At 42.4% G+C, this 26,225-nt stretch overlaps 2 protein-coding genes across 5 annotated transcripts; one reads left to right on the top strand and one right to left on the bottom strand.

Moving 5' to 3' along the window:
• Nucleotides 1-9,210, bottom strand: Cep19 (centrosomal protein 19). 4 transcript variants are annotated; one of them, XM_045146648.1, is made up of 5 exons: nucleotides 9,080-9,210; nucleotides 8,806-8,977; nucleotides 8,401-8,495; nucleotides 7,080-7,253; nucleotides 1-1,214 (listed from the first exon to the last, which is right to left on the bottom strand). In XM_045146648.1, exons 4-5 carry the CDS (start codon nucleotides 7,213-7,215, stop codon nucleotides 853-855), a joined length of 498 nt encoding a protein of 165 aa, XP_045002583.1. In that variant the 5' UTR covers nucleotides 7,216-7,253; nucleotides 8,401-8,495; nucleotides 8,806-8,977; nucleotides 9,080-9,210; the 3' UTR covers nucleotides 1-852. The 4 variants fall into 4 exon arrangements, with proteins under 4 accessions (XP_045002583.1, XP_045002582.1, XP_045002584.1 ...); XM_045146647.1 differs by lacking the exon at nucleotides 8,401-8,495; XM_045146649.1 differs by lacking the exon at nucleotides 8,401-8,495 and having other exon boundaries at nucleotides 8,905-8,977.
• Pigx (phosphatidylinositol glycan anchor biosynthesis class X) lies at nucleotides 7,533-25,964 on the top strand. The gene is made up of 8 exons (XM_045148412.1): nucleotides 7,533-7,552; nucleotides 8,822-9,223; nucleotides 9,266-9,681; nucleotides 12,309-12,372; nucleotides 16,878-17,019; nucleotides 21,180-21,393; nucleotides 23,310-23,410; nucleotides 25,770-25,964. Exons 1-8 carry the CDS (start codon nucleotides 7,533-7,535, stop codon nucleotides 25,911-25,913), a joined length of 1,503 nt encoding a protein of 500 aa, XP_045004347.1. The 3' UTR covers nucleotides 25,914-25,964.
• Nucleotides 25,965-26,225: the final 261 nt, after the last annotated feature.

Below are 26,225 nucleotides of genomic sequence, written 5' to 3'. Positions count from 1 at the left end.
TCCTTTTTACAGCTTTATTTAATAAATAATTTCCTTGTAGAGGACATAAGAGTTCTACCAATTACATAAGAACAAATATATCTGCACTCACATTACCTTGTTAAACAAAGATCCTCGTCTGTATACTCAAACTCATAAACAGGTCTAAAACTGGCAGTACCTATTATTTATTTTTATGGGTAGATTTCCCATTTTACCAACTTCTCACTTATGGGAAGAGGTTCTGGGTTTCAGCGTTTCTTTAGTATTTATATCCTGATTCAAGGACAGAACTGCCCTGCTGTCCATCACACGGCATCCACTTACAGCTGCTGGACATTTGACAGTACTCTTCTCTGACGTCAACACACAGAGCACATAGTGCACAAGGGTGATCCCAATCTTGTCAAATGGTACTTGGTTCACTCTTCTTCAAATAAATATTTCTACTTCTTGTGTCTTTGCCATGTCCTTCCCCTTTCTTCTGTTGCTCTCATCTGGATTCCTGCATAAGTTTAACAGTTCAAGGGCTAAAGGCCCACTTTTCCACTGAAGGAAAACATCTTCCCAACTATTTTACCCCAGTCACCTATGATCTGACATTCTTTAGTCTTTATCAAGCATGTGGCGCTGCTTCATACGGTTCATCTTTTCACAAATCTTTGAGTTATCCTTGATTAGATTACAAGCACCTTACAGACAGACTGCTATATTGTTTTTCTTGTATTACTCACAGGCCTACATACTAGATGTAAAATACTGGTTTTATGACCCAACATATGTACATTTAGCAAACAATGATTTTCTCCAACAAATCTGTATTGTTTGTGGAAACGTGGATATGTGGCTAGCCCGTAAGTTAAGTGTCGGGCATCAGAACTCATCAGATGACTCTGTGTCCCAGCCACAGGCCTGCAGCTGTGCATCCTGTGGGAACTCAACCTCCACATCATAAACAAAATCTGGATCATCCCTCTTCTTCTGATTTTTCTCAAAAAGTTCATCCATGATGCTCTTCCTTTTGGCAAGCTCCTTGTCATCTAGTTTGTTCAGGTCCTCCTCGGGATCAATGGTGGTTTCCCGTCGAATTTGTTCCATTGTTTCTGCCAAGCTCTGTCCTCGTAAGTAACCTCGTAAAACGTTGAACAGCTTCTCGAGCTGCTTCAGAGACACCTGCTCCAGGTAACACTTGTGCCGTGGATTATTCTTTAATTGTTCAGCGGCTCTGGTGCAATCTAGGAGGGAGAAAAAAAAAATGTATTTCATAGATGTATCATATATACCACAGACTATTGCAAGGATTAAAATAGAACAAAAACTCAGAATCTTGAAATCATTGTCTCATTTACAGCTAAGTAGCTAAAGTGATTTATTGAAAAAAATTATTTATTTTTTAAAAGATTTTATTATTTTTTTTTCTTCCAAATTTTTATTAACCACTTCCATGATTATAAAAAATACCCCATGGTAATACCCTCCCTACCCCCACTTTCTCCTTTGAAACTCCATTCTCCATCATAACCCCTCCCCGATTATTTTTATTTATTTATTAGTGATGGGGGGGTGGGGAGAAGAGAATGAATGGGCGCAGCAGGGTCTCTAGTCAGTGCAAATGAACTCAACACATGCACCACCATGTGCATCTGCCTTACGTGGGACCTGGAGAATGGAACCAGGGTCCTTAGGCTTTACAGGCATGTTCCTTAACCACTAAGTCATCTCTCCAGCCCTGAAATAAATTATTTTATAGAGCCATTCTTTTATAATCAATTAAGCTTTGCAAGGTAGGGCTAGAACTTGGAGAGGAGGATAGAAGATGGAAAGTTTGAGTTCCATCTGGACTAGCTACCCAACTAGACCCTTTCTTAAAATAAAAACAAAAACTGAGTGTGGTGGTGCACGCATACAACACTCAGGAGGCCGATGCAGGAGGCTGTCCATGAGTTTTGAAGTTAGGATGGCTACATTGAGAGACATGTCTCAAAAATACCAAAAATAGCCAGGTGTGGTGATGCACAGCTTTATTCCTAGCACTCAGGAGGCAGAGGTAGAAGGGTCACCATGAGTTCAAGGCCAGCCTTGACTACAGGATGAGTTCCAGGTCAGCCTGGGCTAGAGTGAGACCCTATCTTAAAATATATATATTTATTATTAGTACAGAGGGAGAAAGAATGGGCACACTAGGGCCTCTAGTACTGCAAGCAAACTCCAGGCACCTGTGCCACCATGTGCATCTGGCTTACGTGAGTTCTGGGGAATTGAACCTGGGTCATTAGGCTTTGCAGGCAAGTACCTTAATGACTAAGCCATCTCTCCAGCTATTTTTTGACTTTCCTAATTCATATTATGGAAATATTAAAATTTTTCTACTAAAGAAAATGTCAATTTTTAAACATATATTTTTATTTTTCGAGATAGGGTCTTGCTCTAGCTCAGGCTGACCTGGAATTCACTATGTAATCTCACGGTAGCCTGGAACTCAGGGTGATCCTCCTACCTCTGCCTCCCAAGTGCTGGGATCAAAGGTGTGTGCCACCACATCCAGGTGAAAAATATTTGAGAGAGAGAGAAAGAGGCAGATGGAAAGAGAGAAAATGGGTCAAGGCCTCTAGCCACTATAAATGAACTCCAGTCATATGGACCACCTTGTACATCTGGCATTATGTGGGTACTGGGGAATCAAACTTGGGTCCTTAAGCTTTTCAGGCAAGTGCCTTGATTGTTCAACCACCCCTCCTGCCCCTAAAATGTCAATTTTTAAAAGCAAGCTTTGTGGTACTAATAAAATGTCTAGCCTATTAATAAAAAAAAATTGGGATAGATTGCTTTCAACTATTTTCTGTAGAGCTGGTTTTGTCTTCAAATACTCCTTTGGCCTGCTTTTGTCATGGAATGTCCTTATTTCTCCATCTATATGAATGGATAGTTTTGCAGGATAAAGTAACCTTGATTGACAGTTGTTATCTTTCAGAACTTGGAGTACATCACTCCAAGCCCTTCTGGCTTTTAAAGTTTGTGTTGAGTAATCTGCTACGATCCTGACTAGCTTGCCTTTGTAGGTAACTTCATTTTTCTCTCTAACTGCTTTCAATATTTTTTCTTTGGTTTGTATGTTTGGTTATTTAATTATAACATGGCGAGGAGAGGTTCTTTCCAGGTTTTGTCTGGTTGGTGTTCTAAAGGATTCCTGTACCTGCATTTGCACATCCTTCCCAATTTGGGGGAAATTTTCTTCCATAATTTTGTTGAAAATGCCTACTATGCCTTTGAAGTGAAATTCTTCCCCTTCTACTATACCCTGAATTCTTATGTTTGATCTTTTCATAGTGTCCCGAATATCTTGAAATTCCCATTCATACTTTCCCATTACTTTGTCTTTCAATTTGTTGGACTGTATTAGATCTGCCACCTGGTATTCTAGCTTAGATATTCTGTCCTCTCCTTCATCCATTCCACTGGCAAGATTTTCCACAGTTTTTCATTCCATTAACTGTGTTCTTCATTGCTAGTAATTCTGACTGGTTTTTCTTTATTATTTCTATTTCCTTATTGACGTCTTGTATTGACCTCTTTATTTCATTAAATTGGTTTCCTGTGTTTTCTTTGATTCCTTTGATTTCTCTTTGACTTCTTTGAGCATATTTATAATCATTCTTTTGAAATCTTTCTCAGGCATTTCCTCTAACTCATTCTCACTGGAGGTCATTTCTGATGCATTAATATTTTGGGGAATTCATATTGTCTTGATTTTTCATGTATGTGTTATAATGTATATATTTTTGCATCTTGGATTAATTTAATGCTTGGATTTTCTTGTTAGCTGCAGTATTATTAGATGTATCAATCAATCTGATGTTTTATCTTTAGGGTAGGAGCTTAAGGTACTAGGCGCGGCTCTCAAGACTCAGAATATCTACAAAAGTGACCCTAGGTGTTGGGTTTGCCTGCTATTCAAGAAGGCTAAGTGGAACAAAGTGCAGGCAGATTCTAAAATTTAACTAAATAATGTACACATTTAATGAAAACCAGCACAGAGTATTTATACAAGAGTAGGTATTATGACAACCAGATCCTCTAACAAGGTCACTGTCCCTTAGGGTATGTGGTGCCCCACACTCTTAATCCTGTCAACAAGGAGGTTAAGATTTCTGATCTGCTGATGGTTCCAAGTCAGCTTGTGACCAAGTGAGACCCTTCCCTAATGTACAATGGAAGAGGAAACAAAGCCACTATAAATCAAGAAGCAACAAATAACAAGCCCAAAATATAGCTTATTTAAGAATGGCAAATCTGACCATCCATCAGATTTAACCTATAACTTATCCAGATATGGATGTTGCAATTAGCACTTATGGTTCAGGCTTATATACCAGGCTTATTTGGCAGGTACTGACCTGGTGTAATCCCCGTTACGTTTTGGGAGGACTTTGGTCTCAGTTACACTGTGCTCCTGCTTGGGTCCCTCTTTGGTGCACTGTGGGTTCAAGTAGGCTGGCTGGGTCATTGGATTGCTGCTCTGGTCGCAGGTGCTAGGTGCTGTGATCTCCCTTCCTCTGGTCTCTGGTGTTTGCTGGCACTTGTGCTGTTGGGGGGTAGGGGAGGCTGTGGACGGTGGGTCTAGTTCTCCCACTGGTCCATGTGATCCTCTACCTCGTAATGTTCCTCAGTTTTCACTGCTGTTCTCACTTCACGTTTCTTGAGTTTGCGAAGAGCTCCAGTGTGAGTGGAGAATCCCCTCACCTGGCTTTTCCTGTGGCTCAAGCTGAGCCTTGTAGCTGTGGCCCGCAGACCTGTTGCTGCCACTGCTGGAGCCACTTCTGCCTGCCTATGTGGGCTCTGGATCTCTCCTACTTCTTTGCTGCCACTGGTAATTTCTTATACACCTCACTCTTTAGCAGAAGAGTGTATTTTGCCGGGTTTCTTTTTGCCTTTTCTCCCCTAGGCTGCTTTGGCGTGGTTCCTACGCTGCCATCTTAACCGGAAGTCCTCTTAACCACACACTCTCTCTCTCCCTCTTTCTCTGTCAAATAAATAAATAAAAATAAAATACTTTTAAAATGCATTACAGGCCATTTCTGAGGCCCTTGGTTTCCCACCAGGAATAGATGATAAGACCCTATTGTTGAAGACTCTACATATTTGGGCTATAAGGCCACTGAGAAATCCTGCTGGAACTGAGCTGATAACCTCCCTCCATGTAGACCAGCTGACAGAAAGCTGGAAGAAGCCATTCTGCATGCTGTTCAATGGGAGAAAGAGAAATCACCAGTGAAGATACTCAACAGTGGACACTGCAAGTCTTATACTGGGCCACCCAGGCCAAATGAGCCAACAGCTGCAATAGTAGCACGTCTGTCATGGTGGAAACCAACTGCCCTCTAATTGGACTGGAGGCCCTTTCCATGGGAGGGAATACATTCCTTGATACTGAAAACTTAAAACAGGAGTAGTCATGAGCCCTAGGGGTGTAACGTCTGCTGCTGTCTGGCTAAATGTATATACTACGCTTATCAAACTGCCCAGTAAGCACTTCTCTTAATGTTCATACCCTTATATTAATGCTACTCTCACTTTTGGTAGAGAATCTTCTTTTTTCAGATGGCAGTGACCTTGGGATGACTCAGAAGGTATCATAGTGCTAGAAAGAAGTGACCGGAGTGCTCAGCACTTCATTATCTCTATCACATCTTCCAAGGCTCAGGGTCTAATGTGGAGGAGGTGGTGGAAAGAATCTAAGAGTCAAAGAAGAGTAGGACTTCTTACAACATGCTCCCCCCAGACACAAAATGGCCTGGATATCCATGACCTCACAGTGCCCGACATCACCTACACAAACCATCAGAATGGGGGAAAGATCATGGCATCAAAATAAAAGAGAGACTGATTGAGATGAGGAGGGGATATGGTGGAGAATGGAGTTTCAAAAGAGAAAGTGGGGGGAGGGTATTACCATGAGATATTTTTTATAATCATGGAAGTTGTTAATAACAATTTGAAAAGCAAATGATGTAGCCAAGGTCACAATCTAGAGATAGAGTAATGATCATAATTTGAACCTAGGTCTATTAACTCTGAAGTCCTTGTCATTCCATTGCATGAAAAATCAAACCAACAGCTGGGCGTGGTGGCGCATGCCTTTAATTCCAGCACTCGGGAGGCAGAGGTAGGAGGATCGCCGTGAGTTCAAGGCCACCCTGAGACTACAGAGTTAATTCCAGGTCAGCCTGGACCAGAGTGAGACCCTACCTCGAAAAACAAAAAAACAAAACAACAACAACAAAAAAAACAAACCAACGTCCCTCCTTCCCCCAACCTTCTATAGGGAGGATTAAACTCAGGGTCTTGCACATGCTAGGTAAGTGTTCACTGAGCAATGTCCCTTGTTGCAACCCTTTTAACATTTAAAGACAGTCTAAGTTGCCCAGAGTGGTCTTGAACTTGCTATTGCTTCAGCTTCCCAAGTAACTTGGATTACCAGTGCAGTGCTACCACATCAGATGTCAGGCTATTTTTTTTTTGTTTTTGTTTTTGAGGTAGGGTCTCACTCTAGCCCAGGCTGACCTGGAATTCACTCTGTAGTCTCAGGGTAGCCTCGAACTCATGGTGATCCTCCTACCCCTGCCTCCCGAGTGCTGGGATTAAAGGCGTGCGCCACCATGCCCGGCTTTGTTTTGCTTTTTTTTTTTTTTCTTCTTTTTTTTTTATTTATTGCTTTCTTTTTTAATTATTAAATTGTTATGCATACTTAGTTAAGTACAAAATCAAGAGAAGACTAGATACACCCATGTGGTCTGAGAGCCCATGTGGTGGGCCTGGAAGAAAAGTAAAAGGTGAGTTGGGAAGGAAAAGAAAGCACAGAGCTCCTGTCACATGGGAGGGAAGGAGGGGATAAACAACCTATGTGGGAAGTAGGGTTCAGGGGGTTCTCCTCTCATCTCAGTCCAGCTGGACTTGGAGGTTCAGGAGTGATGAACCAGCAGCCAAGGCTATTCTCATTAAGTGTTTTAGAGACTCTTTCAGACAGCAGGCCAGGTCAGTTTGTGTCAGAGTGAGACCCTGCCTTTAAAAAAAAAAAAGAGGCCCGATAAAACACGAAGTACCTGAAAACTTGGAAAAGTTCCGTACTGGCATGATCCGCTGGCGACTCTTCCCCTTGGTTTCATTCTCATAAATTAAGATGATTGCTGGAGGATGGAATCTGACTCCACATTTCTTGGCAGTGTACATCATTTTCATATATACTTCATGGTAAATCACAGGAAATCAGACAAAAACTGTAATAGTTGAAGAGTGTGGTAGTTTGAATGGATGTCTCCCAACAGATTCAGTTTACTAAAGCTTCTTGGATTTCTAGCCATCTGGCTGGAAGAAGTGTCACTGTGAGCAGATGCTATGGTCGGGCCCTAAGGTGTGTTTGGGGGTGGATCTGGAATTCCAGTCTAAAGGTATGCAGAGTGTTTGAGCTCTCTCTGGGGTTCCTGGAGTGTGTTTGCTTGTGGTGTGGGAGGTGGTTTCTCTCAGGATCTGCAAGGGGGCTAGCTTCTACCGCCATTATGGAACTTCCTCTGGAACTGTAAGCTTCAAATGAATTCCCTTCCTCCGGCAAACTGTGCCTGGCTTGCAAGTTCATCCCAGCGACCTGAAGCTGTCTACTTCACAGTGACTTTCTGCTGAAGAGAAAGTACTGGGTATTGACTAAATCCCCCCTTCCCACCCCTCCTCCCCTGAAGATGTATGTGGTTGTAGTCAATCCTAGACTGTCAGCTTAGCTGAAAAAGCTCAATGCTCTGAGGGCTCACCTGAGGATTCAGTTTGGCCACGCAAGCCTAGGCTTTTTGGATTTCTAGGAGTCTCTGGTTCATTGAGGGACCCAGGTTGCTCACATATAAGCCTGGCAATGCAATATAGTCTGGACTTCTTAGTGCACTGAATTTTTAAAAATTATTTTTACTTATTTGTTTGAGGGGGGGAGGGAGGGAGAGGGAGAGAGAAAAAGAGAGAGGATGGGTCCACTGCAAACGAACTCCAGATGTGTGCGTCCCCTTGTGCATCTGGCTAACGTGGGTCCTGGGGAATCGAGCCTCGAACCAGGGTCCTTAGGCTTCAAAGGCAAACACTTAAGCACTAAGCCACCTCTCCAGCCCATGTGTTGAATTCTTAACAGAGATTATACATGAATCCCAAATGAGCCACGAACTCATCTATAGAACCACTTCTACTTCTCAGTTAAGAAAGTGTATCTTAGCCAGGTGTGTTGGCGCACACCTTTAATTATCCCAGAACTCGGGAGGCAGAGGATCGCCGCTGTGAGTTCGAGACTACATAGTGAATTCCAAGTCAACCTAGGCCAGAGTGAGACCCTATCTTGGAGGGAGGGAAAAAAAAAGGAAGTAGTATATTGCCAGCAGTGGTGGAGCGCACCTTTAATACCAGCACCAGGGAGCAGAAGAGTCTCTTGCTGCTGCAATGGAACTCCAGGCGCAGGATTACTTTGTGCATCTAGCTGTGCGTGGATACTGAAGAATCGAACCACGGTTGTTAGGCTTTGCAGGCAAGCGTTTTAACCTCCAAGCCATCTATCTCTTTAGTCACAAAATTATTTCAATTTTTTTTTTTTAAAGAAAACACTTATTTGAGACAGAGAGAATGGGCACGTCTGGTCCCTCAAGGCATTGCAAAGGAATTCCAGACACATGCTCCACCTTGTACATCTGGCTTCCGTGGGTCCAGGGGAATCGAACCTTGGGGTCCCCAGGCTTCTCAGGCAAGCTCCTTAACCGCTAAGTCATGTCTCCGGCCCTCAATATTTCTTCAGGGCATACTTACACTGACTTTTCAACAGACACACACACTCTCCTCCCGCTTGGAGACATTTCGCCTGGAGCCCTCGGTGGCACCCACCGACCCCGCCGGCACTCTCCGTACCCTCTGGATCACCTCACGGGTTCCGTTCGGCGGCACCAGGGGCGCGTCCATCCACTTGTTTCCGGACCAGTGGCTGTAAAGACAACGACCCGGGTTCCCCACGGCACCTGAGCCGGTACCGTCTTCCCGACGCAGACCCCATCCGTCCGCCCGACTCACGCCTCCACGTCCTTACCCTCGAGACTTTTGGCAGGTGCATCTCCTACGGCGGCCGGGAAGGGGTTGTGGTCGCCCAAGCGCGCTCCTCGCCTACGAGGCGGGGCGGAGCCTGCGCGCTGCCGGAAGAGACGACGTCCGCATGCCTGTGCCGGGAGCTCGGGTGAGCTCCGCGGCACGAAGCCCAAGCCCGCCAGGCACCTAGCAGCCGACGACGACAACGACGAGGAGGAGGAGGAGGAGGAAGCGGGACGGAACGTTGCAAGCGCGGTCCGCAGGGCCGGTCGGGAGCTCTAGCGCTGTACCGGCGGAAACGTTCCCACGGCAACCGCTCGAGCGCGCGCACGGCGCTTGCGCGGCTCCTGGCCCCGCCTCCGACCTGTACGGCGAGCGGCAGGCTCCGGGCGGGGCGCTCGGTGCCGGGCTGGCGCGGTGGTGTGGAGCGCGCGGAGGCCGGCGTGCGCAGGCTGCTCCCCCGAGCCCCGCTGGGGTCCCGCGCGCCCCTCCCGGGCCTCGGTGTTTGCGGCGTCCTGGCGGTCCGCGCCGTGGCCTGGCTGCTCCTCGGGGCGGCCGGGCTTCTGCAAAGCGGGCTCGCGGCCGACTCGAGCGACGCCCCCTTCGGTACGGGTAAAGGGGCTGCGGGCGGGGCCCGGGCCGAGGGGCTCGGCTCTGCGGGGCGCTTCGCCTTCCCTCCCCCGGGGATCCCGGCCCCGTGTCCCTTTGCGGTCACCTGCCACACTCGAACTTTGGGATGTATTACTAAAGCACGAAAGCCTGAACGCACTTCCGGGATGCCAGCAAAGCCGAGGGTGGGTGGTGGGTGGGTGGGGGCGATGGATGGGTACCGTTTTTGCAAATATCATTGGTGATGAGTTGACCTTGGGGGTTTGATAAGACTAAGTGGGGATCTGGACAAGTCCGTCGGCCTGCGCTTGTGCCCAGTGCTGACCATACCACTCCTAAGCCCAACACTGCCCTGAGCGTACTGTGTCCATGAGGGAGAAGGATACGTGCAAGGATAATTGCAATTAAATGTTTCATAAGAAAGTCAGCACAAACCAGATGAGTTTCCTTATTTTGCATAACTGAGCATGACAGAATAGTAGTATCGTCAGCGCAGCTCTGCTTTTGTGTGTTTACCTACTGGGTTTCCAAATTTATTTAAAGGATTATGAGCTAGAGATTCTCCTACTTCAGTTTCCCCAATGTCTGGGATTATAAACTTATCAAAAAGAATATATCTATGTCTATATAAATAATTTCGAGGTAGGGTCTCATTCTAGCCCAGGATGACCTGGAATTCATTATGAAGTCTCAGGGTGGCCTTGAACTCCTTGCGAACCTCCCACCCCGGCCTCCTGATTGCTCTGTACAAAAAACAAACAAACAAACAAACAAACAAACAAACAAACAAAAAAACCAAACAAACTTTGCTATGAAACTTTCAAAAGCAAGTGAAAATCCCAGGTAGAAGGTTGAGCAAATTATAGAATCGTTCCTAATTTCAAATGGTTGCACTTTCTTGTCCTTTTTCTTAGTATGTCCAATAATAGGTAGTTTTCTATGTGTTTGCCTTTTTTTTTCTGTTTTGGTTTTTGAGGTAGTGTCTAGCTCTAGCTCAGGCTGGTCTGGAATTCACTATGTAGTCTCTCGCTGGCCTCGAACACCCACTCATCTTACCTGTGCCTTCTGAGTGCTGGGATTAAAGGTGTGCACCACCACATCTGGCTCTATGTTTTATTTTTTAAATCACTTCATTGAGGTTTGTTGTTGTTATTTGTTTTTCGAGGTAGGGTCACACTCTAGCCCAGGCTGGACTCAAACTCACAGTGATCCCTCTATCTCTGTCTCCAGAATGTTGGGACTAAAAATGTGTGCCACCAGGTCAGGCTCAAGTTTCGTATAATTTTGACAAATTATACACCCATGTATCCACTACTACAACCAAAATATATAACATATACAGCATGTATGCATTCATGTATTTTTCGCATTTATTGTCCTTCATTCCAACCAATCTCTAACCTGTTACTACGTAGGTTTTCTAGAATTTCAAAGCATACTATGCATTTTCTTTCCACATGCTTTTTAGCCTTTGAAATGGGCCAAAGATCCACAGCAAGGTGCCTGGCAATTCAAGTTTTACTTTTATTATGCTTACAGTGAATAATGGTATTAGTGTCTGAATTATGCATGGAATCAGTCTTAGATTTCCAGTTATTCTGAGTTTGTAGATGAAGTCTTTGAATCTTTATTTCTAGTTTTCTTGCCTTAGGACTGCTTACAATGCAATGTTCAGACACAAAATGGCCTGAAAAAAAAAAAAACACAAAACAAACAAACAAAAATACAGAAGCCAGATGTGGCAGCACACACCTTTAATCTCAGTGCTTGGGAGGCAGGTAGGAGGATGGCCATGAGTTGGCAGCTACCCTGAGACTCCATAGTGAATTCTAGGTCAGCCTGGGTTAGAGTGATACCACATCTCGAACAACAACAACAAAAAGGTCTGGATGTCATAACCTCTTAGTGCCTGGCATTCTGGCATTACCCTACACAAGACATTCATAATAGGAGGAAAAGATGACATCAAAATAAAAGAGATTAATTGAGAAGTAGAAGGGATTTGATGGGGGGTGGATTTGTGAGGGAGAAAGTATGGGTGAGGGGGGAATTATGGTTTATTGTCTATTATTATGGAGGCTGTCAACTAAAAAAAGTTAAAAAACCCTCTGAACATTTTCACAAGGCATGTATATGATGTTCCAAATTCTGTAGGCATGGATACTAGAGTACAGAGTTGCATTATATATCTAATACCAGGGTTCAAACAAACTTTTTGGCTATCCAGTTGTTCTTTCCCTTTTTGGTGTCTTTGGTTAACATATTAAGTCCTGTTAACATTTATGTTCTTAGTATATGACAGCTCTGTTTTAGTGCTTCTGTATAGTAATTAAGTTCACAGCGCAGCCACAGACAGAAGTTATGTTGCTCAGAGACACAGGCTATTAAGTAATGGTCTGGGATTTGAAATCAAATGAGCCAACAAGATGTCATTTTCAATCATGCATATATTCTGGATATAGATTTGCATGCAGCTCAAACTGGTTAAATTTTAAAAGTTTCTGTTTTGCTTCTAGGTTGGTTAGACTTTTTGGCAAGTAAAATTTATTGAAGTAATTATTTTCTACTTAAAATGTATTTTGAGTACTTATTTTAATTTTTAAAAAGTCTTTTAATTTTTATAGGCATAAGGCCCACTTGCTCTGAAATTATTTTGAGGCAAGAATTTTTAAAAGATGGTTTCCATAGGTAAGTTTTCCATTAGCTTCTTACACTAAAATGCTGTCTCATATAATTTACAGAAAAAAAATGATTATTAAATATGGATAAACTGAATAATGATAATTTAATTTATTTATTGGGGGGGAACACTATGGTCTCTGGCCACTGCAAAGGAACTCTATGTGTATCTGGCTTATGTGAATATTGGGGAATTGAACCTGGGTCTTTAGGCTTCACAGGCAAGCCCCTTAATCCCTAAGCCATCTCTCCAGCCCCAAAATGACTTATTTATTTATTTAAGAGTGAGAGAGATAGAGAGGATGAAAATGGGCATGCCAGGGCCTCCAGCCACTGCAAATAAACTCCAGACATATGCGTCACCTTGGCTTTTATGTGGGTACTGAGGAATCAAACTCTGGTTCTTAGGCTTTGCAGGCACACACCTTAATGGCTGAACCATCTCTCCAGCCCCCTCAAATGTCTTTTTTAAAGACCGGATATCATGTAGTCTGGCTTACCTTGGACTCATTATGTATCTGATGATGATCTTGAACTCCTGGTCATCCTGTATTGCCTTCCCAAGTATTGAGTGTGGCTTTATTTTTGCTGGGATGACCTGTCAATGAGAGTGGGGTGTTGAAGTCACCCACTACAACTGTGGTTGGTTATCTGTGACTTTAGTTCTAATAGTGTTTGTGATGATGAAGTTGGGAGCCCCCATGTTCGGAGCATATATGTTTAGGATTGAAATATCCTTCTGTTGGAGCTTCCCAAGTATTGAGATGATAAATGTACACCACTGTAACCAGCTTGATGCACTAATTTTTCTTAAGTTTTATTTATTATTTATTTATTTGAGTTGGGGGGAAGAGGCAGAGAGAAAGAGAGAATGGGCACTCCAGGGCCTTCAACCACTGCAAACAAACTCCAGATACGTGTGCCCCCTTGTGCATCTGCCTTATGTGGATCGTGGGGAATCGAACTGGAGTCCTTAGGCTTCACAGGCAAATGCCTGAACAGCTCAGCCATTTCCCCTGCCCCTGCATTATTATTATTTTTTTTAAATAGAGGAAGGGGCTTATTGAAGTTTACAGATTCAGGGGAAGTTCCATAATGCTCCTGCATTAATTTTTAAAATCATTGATTTTATAGTCACCTTGAACTAAACTGTCTTATTTTCATTTCCAAGTTTGTTTAACCATGTGCATGGCTCAGGTTTGGGCTCAAAATGTAGGCCTTGTATTCAGTATGTGTGTCATTAGGTATGTTGCTTAAGTTTTTACTACCTTATCCATAATAGTTTTCTCATTAGTGTTGTGAAGATAAAAACTCCTTAACATGGGCTGGAGAGATGGCTCAGCAGTTACGGCGCTTGCCTGCAGTGCTTAAAGACCTGGGCATGCCAGGGGCTCTTGTGCCCACATACAGACTCTAGATACATAAACCACTTTGTGCGTCTGGCTTTCTGTGGGTACTGGGGAATTGATCCTGGGCATTAGGCTTTATAAACAAGTGTCTTAACTATGGAGCCTTCTCTCCAGGCCTGTAAATATATTTTAAGTAATGTCAGGGTAGTTACATGCTGAACTAATTGTACATTTTGCATAGTCCACAAGTCATGTAGAAATAGAATTGTGAACCTGATTCAGCTTCTGGTCAAAATTTAAAATCAGATTATTAAAAATATGGCTTATGAACACAGAATAGGAACCAATAGTCTCTGAAGCTGATCTAGACTTTATTGAAGTTACTAGATAGGTAAGTTATGGAAATGCTATACTTGTGCTGTATCTGGTTCAAAAGAATTTTTTTTTTTAATTTGAGAAAATGAGAATGGGTGAACCAGGGCCTCTTGCCACTGCAAACAAGCTCCAAACACATGAGCCACTTTGTGCATCTGGCTCTATGTAGGCACTGGAAAATTGAACCCAGTTTACCGATAGGTAGTAAAGGCTTAAATAACTTGCCTGTTGGCCTGGGTTCAAGTCCCCAGTACCACATAAAGCCAGATGCAGAAAGTTGCACATGAGTCTGGAGTTCACTTGCAGTGGCAAAAGGCCTTAGAAGGCCCCTCTTCTCTTGCTCGCTCGCGCTGTCTCTCTCTCTCTCTTTGAAAATACATTTAGAAAGATCATGACATCGAGGAATGGCTTAGCTGTTAAGGCATTTGCCTGAAAAGCCAAGGACCCAAGTTCAATTCCCCAGGACCCACGTTAGCCAGATGTACAAGGGGGCACACGCGTCTGGAGTTTGTTTGCAGTGGCTGGAGGGCCTGGCATGCCTATTCATTCTCCCCCTCTCCCTCTTCTGTCAAATAAATTAAAAATAAAATAAGAAAAAAGAAACATGACATCAAAATAAAAGATACTTATTGGAGAGGGGGAGAGTGGAGTTTTAAAGGGGGAAGTGGGGGCTAAGAGGGAATTACCATGGGATATTGTTTACAATTATGGAAGTTGTCAATAAAAAATTAAAACAAAAAAATTATTTATTTGAGAGAGAGAGAGAGAGACAAATAGGCAGATAGAGAGGGAATGAGTGTGCCAGGGCCTTTAGCCACTGCAAATGAACTCCAGATGTATGTGCCACCTTGAGCATCTGGCTTATGTGTGTCCTGGACAATTGAACCTGGGTCCTTTGGCTTTGCAGGCAAGTGCCTTAACCACTAAGCCATTTTCCCAGTCTTCTCTCTTTGTCACAAATAAATAAAAGTATTTTTAAAAAGAAAAGGTTAGGACCCAACATGAGGGCGCACACCTTTAATCCCAGCACTCGGGAGGCAGAGGTGGGAGGATCACCATAAGTTTGAGACCACCCTGAGACTACAGAGTAATTCCAGGTCAGCCTGAGCTAGAATGAAACCCTACCTTGAAACAAAAAAAAGATCATGGATCTATTCTCTTGTAGAGACAGAATAATATAGTGGCTTGCAAAGAGGGCATTAGGGTGAAAATACTAGAGTTGACTCTTCACTCTTGGATAAGTTTACAATCAGTGTCTTGATTTTCTTTTCTTCTTTTTTAATATTTTATTTTTATTTATTTATTTGAGAGAGAATAGGCACACCAGGGCCTCTAGCCATTGCAAACGAATTCCAGGCACATGCGCCACCAAGTGCATCTGGCTTACATGGGTACTTGTGAATTGAACCTGTGTCCTTAGACTTTGCAGGAAAGCATCTTAATTGCTAAGCCATCTCTCCAGCCCCTCTTGTTTTTAAAAAAATATTTCATTTATTTGAATGGGAAATAAGGAGAGAGAGAATGTGTGCCCCAGTGCCTCCAGCCACTGCAAACGAACTCCAGATGCATGCGTCCCCTTGTGCATCTGGCTTACGTGGGTCCTAGAGAACTGAACCGGGATCCTTTGGCTTTGCAGGCAAATACCTTAACTGCTAAGCCATCTCTCCATCCTTTTTTTCTTTTATTTATTTATTTATTTTTTAATTTTTATTTGAGAGCGACAGACACAGAGAGAAGGACAGATAGAAGGAGAGAGAGAGAATGGGTGCGCCAGGGCTTCCAGCCTCTGCAAACGAACTCCAGACGCGTGCGCCCCCTTGTGCATCTGGCTAACGTGGGACCTGGGGAACCGAGCCTCGAACTGGGGTTCTTAGGCTTCATAGGCAAGTGCTTAACCGCTAAGCAATCTCTCCAGCCCCCTTTTTTTCTTTTAAAAAGGAATCATAATCGTACTATTTCATAATAGCTTTCTTTTTGGCTTTTTTTTTTCGAGGTAGGGTCTCACTCTTGCCCAGGCTGACCTGGAATTCACTATGGAGTCTCAGGGTGGCCTCTGACTCGAGTGTTGGGATTAAAGGCGTGTGCCACCACACCCTGCTCATAATAGCTTTTTATAACCACTTTCATTGAGTCTTCACTAATTATACACCCATGTAACCACCATCACAACAAAACTGTGTGTGTACACACACACACACATATATATATGTATATGTATTTTTTTAAAGTATGACCAGTATGATTTTATCCCAATAAAATTCTAGAAGATCTTATCTAGTAACAAATGAGTGGCTGGCTGGGGTGGGCAGGGGTGATGGAGAATGATTACGTGTGCACGGGTACATACATGCTGTACATGTTCCTATTTGTTTGAGACAGGGTCTCACTGTTAGCCTAGGCTGGCCTTGAACTCTTAGAAATATCCCTCAGAATTTCTATATATGTTTATAAAGTAATCAGTTATTAACAGACACAGTGTCAGTATCATCGTTGAAAAGATCATCCTCTTCCCCATCAAATTTTATTGGTCCCATTATTGAAAATGTATGTGTGACTTTATTCCTTTCCATTATTTTTGTGTGTTTTCACACTAATGATATACTGTGGCTCTGACATGAGTTCTAAAAGATCTAGTGGATGATTCTGACATGGCGTAAATATTTCATTTGATTTGATCTACTTTTGGAAAATGAATTTTAAGTATAGTGCTTTTGCTATTGTGATATGTTAAGCTATCTCATTTAATAATTGAATGAGGAGGTTTTACTTTAAAATGTACTTGTCTTACAGAGACCTTTTAATAAAAGTGAAATTTGGAGAAAGCATTGAGGAGTTACAGACCTGTCGACTCTTAATTAAACATTACATCCCGACAGGACTTTTTGTGGATCCTTATGAGTTGGCTTCATTACGAGAGAAAAATCTAACAGAGGTAAAGCTATTAGAGAATTGGGAGCGGGTGATAATTTAGGAGTGCCATGACTGGATTAAGGTAAAGGAGAAGATAATAATATTGTTTAAAATTTGTGAGTTTATAAAGTTACCTTTTTAGAGATAGCATGAGAGTACTGGTCAACAAATGAGTGATAGTTGTCAGAACTAAGCTAATTAACTGAAAGCTAATTAAATGTTTTTAAGCAGGCTGGTCATGAGAGTACTGGTCAACAAATGAGTGATAGTTGTCAGAACTAAGCTAATTAACTGAAAGCTAATTAAATGTTTTTAAGCAGGCTGGCTCACATAGTTTGTGACTAAAAATGATATGTATGTGTGTCTGTGCACTTGAGCTTAGTGATTAAGAAACAGTGCTTCAGAACAATCCTGAGGGTATTATTTCCATGTAGACAGGAAAGCTGAGGCACAAAGCAGCCAAGCACCTTACCTAGAGTCATGTAGATACATTGTAGGCCAAGAAATGAACCCAGAATTCTGTGTGAAATTGTTGTTTTGGACTGGTGAGATGACTCAGCACTTAAGGACCCAGGATTGATTCCCCAGTACCCACGTAAAGCCAGATGCACAAGGTCATGCATGCATCTGGAGTTTGTTTGCAGTGGTAAAGGGTCCTGACATACTCCTTCCTTCTTTCCTTCTTCTCTCTCCCCTTCTCTCTCTCATTTATCTATCATAAATAAAATAAATAAAATATTTTAAAAAATGATGTCCTTCTCTAACATGAGTCTTACTCCTAAGTTAAGAATTTCCCCCTCTTTGAATGAAAATAGTGGATACCTTTTTTGTACAGATTATTGTCTTCCTGGGAAATCCTTATTCCATTGGTTGTAAATTGGGCCTAGAAATGTACTTTTTACTTAATTCCTAAATAATTGTTTATAATTTTTATAATTAACAACTTCCATAATTGTAAACAATATTCCATGGTAATTCCCTCCCTCTCCCCCACTTTCCCCTTTGAAACTCCACTCTATCATATCCCCTCCCCATCTCAATCAGTCTCTCTTTTATTTTGATGTCTTGATCTTTTCCTCTTATTATGATGGTCTTATGTAGATAGTGTCAGGCACTGTGAGGTCATGGATATCCAGGCCATTTTGTGTCTGGAGGAGCACATTGTAAGGAGTCCTACCCTTCCTTTGGCTCTTACATTCTTTCCACCACCTCTTTCACAGTGGACCCTGAGCCTTGGAAGGTGTGATAGAAATATTTCAGTGCTGAGCACTCCTGTCACTTCTTTCAAGCACCATGATGCCTTCTGAGTCATCCCAAGGTCACTGCCATCTGAAAAGAGAAGGTTCTCTACCAAAAGTGAGAGTGGCATTAATATGTGGGTATGAAAATTAACAGAAGTGCTTACTGGGCAGTTTGGTGAGCATAGTATATACTTTTAGCCAGACAACAGTAGGCATTACATTCCTAGTGCTCATGACTACCCCTGTTGTAGGTTTTCAGTATCAGGGATGTATTCACTCCCATGGAGCGGGCCTCCAGTCAGATTAGAGGGTGGTTGGTTTCCCCCATGACAGATGTACCATTAGTTCACCCATTGGCTCATTTGGCATGGGTGGCCAAATATAAGGCTTGCAGTGTCCACTGTGGAGTATTTTCACTGGTGATTTTTCTCTCTCCCATTGAACTGCATGCAGCATGGCTTTTTCCAGCTTTCTTTCAGCTGGTCTACATGAAAGAGGTTTCTAGTTCAGCTCTGGAAGGGTTTTTCAGTGACCTTGCAGCCCAAGTATGTGGAGTTTTCAGTAATAGGGTCTTACCATCTATTCCTGTTGGGAAACCAAGGGCCTCGGCAATGGCCTGTAATGTTTGGGGGTCATCAGGGGCCTCCCTGGCCAACAATTCACTGGAAGGTATCCCATCCCTGGCACTGAAAATATTTTAGTAGCAATCTGTGGCTCCTGAGTATTCCATTGTCCACAAAAGTAGGCTTCCATGTGACTTATTTATATCCTCTTAGATTCTGATTAGCCCTCCCTCCACCTTTCCTTACTCAATCTCTTCCCCTGACCTCACTTATGCCTTTTCACCCCCATTAATCTGCTCTTCTACTTACATATATACAATACCATTCTATTAGGTCCCCCCTCCCTCCTTTTCTATTCCCTTTATATCTCCTTTCTACTGGAAAGGATTATACTAAGTGAGGTAACCCAGACCCAGAAAACCAAACATTGCATGTTCTCTCTCATATGTGGATCCTAGCTACAAATAATTGGACTTCTGTGTGAGTAGGTAGAAAACTCAGTAGCATAGGCTGGTAAGCTAAAAAAAAAAAATTTTTTTTTTTTTTTTGAGGTAGGGTTTCACTCTAGCCCAGCCTGACCTGGAATTTACTATGTAGTCTCAGGGTTGCCTTGAACTCATGGCAATTCTCCTACCTCTGCCTCCTAAGTGCTGGGATTAAAGGCATGCCATCACAGTTGGCTAAAAATTTTACTTATTTTTTTGTGCACGTGTATGTGCACATATGCATGTCTGTGCATGCATATGGGTGTGCCAGTACCTCTTGGTGTTGCAAACAAACACCAGACACTTGAGCCACTTTTTGCATCAGGCTTACATGGAGATCTTGGGGATTGAACCCAAAGCCTTGCAACCAAGTTCTTTTAAATACTGAGCAATCTGCCTGGATATCCATGACTCATATGACAGTGCCTACATAAGACCATCCTAATAGTATGCTTGTTATGATGATAAGTTAATGTTAATTGTTTCTCTGAGATATATTAGGGTTTTGCATACAGAATCTAGAGTGAAGTGGCCTGCACAGTCTCTCTCTGTGTGTCTGTGTGCCAGAGGACAACCTCAGTGTCATCTTTAGATCAACCTTTTTATTTATTCATTTCCTTTTTTTTTTTGGTTTTTCAAGGTAGGGTCTCACTGTAGCTCAGGCTGACCTGGAATTCACTATGTAGTCTCAGGGTGGCCTTGAACTCACGGCGATCCTCCTACCTCTGCCTCCCAAGTGCTGGGACTAAAGGTGTGTGCCACCACATCTGGCTATTCATTTCATTTTAAAAATATTTTATTTATTTCCAAGGTTGCTGCACATGAACTCCAGATACATATGCTACTTTGTGCATTTGGCTTTATGTAGGTACTGAACAATTGAACCGGGTCATTAGGCTTTGCAGGCAAGCCTCTTAACCACTGAGCCATCTTTCTAGCTCTCCACCTACCTGTTCTTGAAACAGGATCTGTTACTAGCTATAGTTCACTAGTGACCCAGTGAGTCCCAGGACTCAGAGTCTTTGCCTCTTAGTCCTAGGGTTACTGGTGTGCACTGCCACATGTAGCATTTATGTGGGTACTAGGGATGAAATTGAGGTCCCTACGTCTTAAGAGGCCAGCACTTGACCAAGTGAGCTCCTCAGCCCCAATTTTACTTTTCTTGGTACCAGTATTAGTTAAACAGGTTATTAACGACATTTTACAAAAAACAAAACAAAACAAAACAAAACTTTGAGGAAATTGGGTGCCCCAATTCTAATTTCCTCAATTTGTTTTTACTATACACGGATCATATACTGTGTTTCCTACATAAAATTGCACTTGGAAATAGCATATAAGGGGTGTTGCAGTCACGTTCACATTGCTGGTAGAAATCACCCAACCAAGAGCAGCTTGTGGGCAAAAGAGTTTTATTTTGGCTTACAGGCTCGAAGGGAAGCTCCACTATGGCAGGGGAAAACGACATGAGCAGAGGGTGGATATCACCCCTGGCCAACATAAGGTGGACCATAGCAATAGGAGAATGTGCCAAACACTGGCAAGGGGAAACTGGCTATAACAAGGCATAAGGTTTTTTTTTTAAAATTTTTATTTATTTATTTACAAGGAGAGAGAGAAAAGAGAGACAGAAAAAGTGGGCACACCAGGTCTTCAGGCCGCTGCAAACAAGCTCCAGATGCATGTGTCTGGCTTTATGTGGGTACTGAAGAATCACACTGGGTCATTAGGCTTTTCAGGCAAGCACTTTAACTGTTGAGCCACTTCTCCAGCCCCTATAAGGGATAAATATGATTCATCTGTTTATCTGTACTGTAGTCTTTGGTTTTGCTTTTGTGTTTTTCTTTTTCTTCATATCCTCTTCTTGATTGGTATTTGTTTTCTCTTCAACAGGCAGTGATGGTTTCAGAAAGTTTTAATATAGAAGCCCCTAACTATTTGTCTGAGGAGTCTGAAGTCCTTATTTATGCCAGACAGGATGCACAGTGCATTGACTGCTTCCAAGCCTTTTTGCCTGTGCACTATCGCTATCACCGGCCACACAAGAAGGATGGTGACACCCTTATTGTGGTTAGCAACCCAGATTTATTGATGTACTGTGACCAAGGTGAGGACTACAAGTTTTTGGGGGTTGCAAATGAGAACAAAGGCAAGACAGGGATAGAAAAAGCATGTAAAATGAAGCACAAATATTGAAAAACTACACACATATATAGTTTAGTGAATTTGTTGAAGAGGCAGAGGCAGGAGGATCAGGAATTGAAGGCCAGCCTGGACTATACATTTAAGCCAGGCCTGGTGACACACACTAATCCCAGCACTTAGGAGGCAGAGCTAGGAGGACCAATGTGAGTTCGAGGCCACCCTGAGACTACATATTGAATTCCAAGTCAGCCTGGGCTAGAGTGAGACCCTACCTCAAAAAAACAAAAAACAAATAAATAAACAAAAAAAGAAAGCAAGCATTACTAGCCACCCTGGAAGTTATTTCCTATGTTCTGTTCTAATTATGTTCTCCTCCTTCCCTAAAAAGTAGCAATTTCTAGTCAGTCTCTTAATTTAACTTCCTTTGTAGCCCAAACTGGTCTTAAACTCTTTTTTTTAAAAATTATTTATTTGAGAGCGAGTGAGACAGAGGAGAGAGAGAGAGAAGTAGTCAGAGAGAGAGAGAGAGAGAAGAGAGAGAGAGAGAATGGTTGCACTAGGTCCCCTAGCCACTGGAAATGAACTCCAGACGCATGCGCCACCTTGTGCATCTGGCTTATATAGGTCCTGGGGAATCAAACCTGGATCCTTAAGCTTTGCAGGCAAGCACCTTAGCTGCTGAGCCATCTGTCAAACCTGGATCCTTAGGCTTTGCAGACAAGCACCTTAATTGGTGAGCCATCTGTCCAGCCCTTTTTTTTCTTTCTTTTTTTGGATGTAGGATCATCTCTATCACTTCTTCTTCTTTTTCTTTTTCCCTCTTCAAGGTAGGGTCACTGTCTACCCCAGGCTGACCTGGAATTCACTGTGTACTCAGGGTGGCCTCGACCTCATAGCAATCCTCCTACCTCTACCTCTCAAGTGCTAGGATTAAAGAGGTATGCCACCACTCCTGACCCTATCACTTACGTTGTAAACGTTATTTGTGTGCTTTTGGGCTTACTACATAATTTTTATGTGGAGACTTATGTAAATTAAAAGCTGAAACTGGGCATGTCACCTTGTGCATATGGCTTAATGTGGGTACTGGGGAATTGAACCTGGGTCCTTAGGCTTTGCAGGCAAGTACTTTAACCGCTATGCCATCTCCTCAGCCCCTACTTTAAATTCTTTGTTTTTTAGCTTTATTTTCATATATTTATTTGAGAGAGAGAAAGAGAAGAAGAGAGAGATTGGGCACACCAGGGCCGCCAGCCATTGCAAATGAACTTCAGACGCTGCACTCCCTTGTGCATCTGGCTTATATGGGTCCTGGGGAATCGAACTGAGGTCATTTGGCTTTGCAGGCAAAATGCCTTAACCTCTAAGCCATCTCTCCAGCCCTACTTTAAATTCTTAATAAAATTTGTTAAGAAGTCATGTTCAGGGCTGGAGAGATGGTTTAGCGGTTAAGCGCTTGCCTGTGAAGCCTAAGGACCCTGGTTTGAGGCTCGATTCCCCGGGACCCATGTTAGCCAGATGCACAAGGGGGCACATGCGTCTGGAGTTCGTTTCAGTGGCTAGAGGCCCTGGCGCACCCATTCTCTCTCTCTCTCTCTGCCTTTCTTTCTGTATCTGTCGCTCTCAAATAAATAAATAAAAATTGAACAAAAAAATTTAAAAAAAGTCATGTTCAGTGTGATTTGATAGTATCTTAGGTATCTACACATAGAAAGGATGCTAACATAATGGATATGACACACAGGTCCACATCATGTATATTGTGTGTCAAAGTGCTTAAATTCTCATAGCCCAGCATGAAGAATTTCTGTTGAAGTTCAATATGAGTTCAAATACAAGTACAGGCTTCCTGACATTGTATTCTACCCCTTTTCTCAGAGTTCCCAATTTTGAAATGCTGGGCTCAATCACAAGTGCCAGCTCCTTGTGCTTTGAAGAGTAAGGAGATCTGCCAGTGGAGCAACATGAAGTATAAATCAGTAAGCGGTGATTTCATATAGTACTGCCTCATTTAAAAGTCTTCCTCTTTCCTCTACACTTAAAGGATTAGTGTTTTGTATTACTACATGTAAAGCTATTTTTGGTTTAAAAAATTATTTGAGCAAGAGAGAGAGAGACAGACAGACAGAGACAGAAAAAGAGGTGGGGGTGGGGGAGAGAGAGAGGATGAATGGGAGTGTCAGGGTTTTGTGCCCTGCAAATTAATTCCAGATACTTAACACCACTATATGTATCTGACTTTATGTGGGTACTGGGAGTTTTGTCTTAAAATTTTTTTAAATTATTTATTTATTTGAGAGCGACAGACAGAGAAAGAGGCAGGTAGAAAGAGAAAATGCGCATGCCAGGGCCTCTAGCCACTGCTAACGAACTCTAGACGTGTGCGCCCCTTGTGCATCTGGCTAAGGTGGGTCCTGGGAAATTGAATCTTGAACTGGAGTCCTTAGGCTTCACAGGCAAGTGCTTAACCGCTAAGCCATCTCTCCAGCCCAGTTTTGTCTTTTTAAATATTATTTCTCTGCTACTGGTGGCTAGTGTTTCTTCACTTGAGTAAAGCCTTAGTCTTGTTTAATTAGTGAGCCAGTAATGTAGGGTTAGCCCCTGCCTCATTTGTTGTGATTATAGCTGTTGTGCTTTTTGAAGGTGTGAAAGACACCAGTTGTTTTTGTTTGTTTCTTTGTTTTTGTTTTTTCCCTGAGGTAGGGTCTCGCTCTAGCCCAGGCTGACCTGGAATTCACTAATGTAGTCTCAGGGTGGCCTCAGACTCATATAGTGATGCCTCTGCCTCCCAAGTCAAATTTTTAAAAATTTTATTTATTTTCAAGGGAGGGGGAGAGAGAGAGAGAGAGAATATGAGAATGAATATGAATATCAGTATAGACACACCAGGGGCTCTGGCAAGTGAACTCCAGATGCACGTGCCACTTTGTGCATCTGGCTTTTATGTGGGTACTGAGGAATTGAACCTGGGCCTTCAGGTTTTGCAAACAAGTACATATAACTTCTGAGCCAGCTCTTTGGTCCTGATACTACCAAATTTATCTGGTTTTCCTTTATTAGTAAAAATAAATGCATTTTATGTTTTTTTCAAGTTCCAGGCTTACCTGGAACTCACTCTGTAGTCTCAGACTGGCCTCAGACTCACAGTGATCCTCCTACTTCTGCCTTCTAAGTGCTGAGATTAAAGGTGTAAATCATCATCATTCCTGGAAAAAGTTTATTTTCCTTTGGAATGTTTTATTAATTTTTATTTATTTATGAGAGCAAGAGAGGGAAAATGAGAATGAGCATACCAAGGCCACTGTAAACAAACTTCAGACGCCTGCACCACCATATGTATCTGGCTTATGTGGGTTCTGGGGAATCAAACCTGAATCTTTAGCCTTCGCAGGTAAGCACCTTAACTGCTGAGCCATCTTTCTAACCCCTCCTTTTAAATTAATTTTTAGCAACAAAATAATAAACTTCATAGAGCAAATAGAAAATGGAAAATAAAAGTCAAAGTATAAAAACCAAAACCCAAATACTATCATTTTGACTATGATAAAGATCTTTTTTTTTTTTTTGGTTTTTCAAAGTAAGGTTTCACACTAGACCAGGCTGACCTGGAATACACTCTATTCTCAGGGTGGCCTTACACTCTCGGCAATCCTCCTACCTCTGCCTCCCAAGTGCTGGGATTAAAGGTATGTGCCACCATGCCTGGCTGATAAAGATTCTTGATGTATTGCTATTTTATATCTAAGTCTAGGCTATTTTATGATAATTTTGTAGTTTTGACTTCTCCAACTTGCTTTCAGTTATTAAATTGGGCCTTCATGCTTCATTAGCACCGGTTTGTCTCAGGAGTCTACAATTTCCTACTTTAGCTCTTCATTGAACATAGTCTCTTTCCTCATAGTCAGAAGTCTTGGTACATGTATCTCTTTCCTTTTTTCCTCCCTATCCTTTAGCTCCCCTTTTGCAAGCTGCCTTTTTGTTACTGTTTCTGTTTGTTCCTAATTCTCTTTTCTTAACATATTTATTTATTTGGGAGGAGAGAGAGTGGCAGAGAGAGAGAGATGGGGGGAATGAGCATGTCAGGGCTTCTAGACACTGCAAGTGAACTCTAGACTTATGTACCACCATGTGCCTCTGGCTTGCATGGGGACTGGAGAATTGAACCTGGGTCCTTAGCTTTGCAGGCATGCACCTTAACTGCTAAGCAATCTCTCCAGCCCCTCATTCTTTTTGAAGAAATGTATATTTATGAATTATTGTGGGAATCAGAAAAATAATCTCACTGTAAGATGTACATTTTAAATGTCCCTAATTTTGTATTCCCCCCTTTTTCTACAGATACTTAAGAATTTGACCCTGCAAGTTCCGGTGGGGCTGACTGTACATACCTCTTTAGTGTGTTCTGTGACTCTGCTCATTACCATCCTGTGTGCGACCCTGATCTTGCTAGCTGTTTTCAAATACGGCCGTTTTTGTCTATAAGTTTTATACAGTTGTGTTTTCTACACAGCTAATAAAAAAGACCTATATGTTTGTGATTAGAAGTGTTCTTTTAGAATTAGCTCATAACTTTTCACTTGTGGCTATAATTTATATATATATATATATATGTGTGTGTATATATATATATATGTGTGTATATATATATATATACACACACACACACACACACATTAATTATATACATATATATTATATATATATGTATGTATTTATATTTTGTTTTGTTTGTTTGTTTTGTTTCTTAAGGTAGGGTCTCACTCTAACTCAGGCTGTCCTGGAATTCACCATGGA

Source organism: Jaculus jaculus, chromosome 4 (assembly GCF_020740685.1).
Source record: "Jaculus jaculus isolate mJacJac1 chromosome 4, mJacJac1.mat.Y.cur, whole genome shotgun sequence".
NCBI classification, from domain to species: Eukaryota; Metazoa; Chordata; class Mammalia; order Rodentia; family Dipodidae; genus Jaculus; species Jaculus jaculus.
The sequence above is the reverse complement of the archived record's forward strand: the minus strand, read 5'-3'. Positions and strand labels throughout refer to the sequence as shown.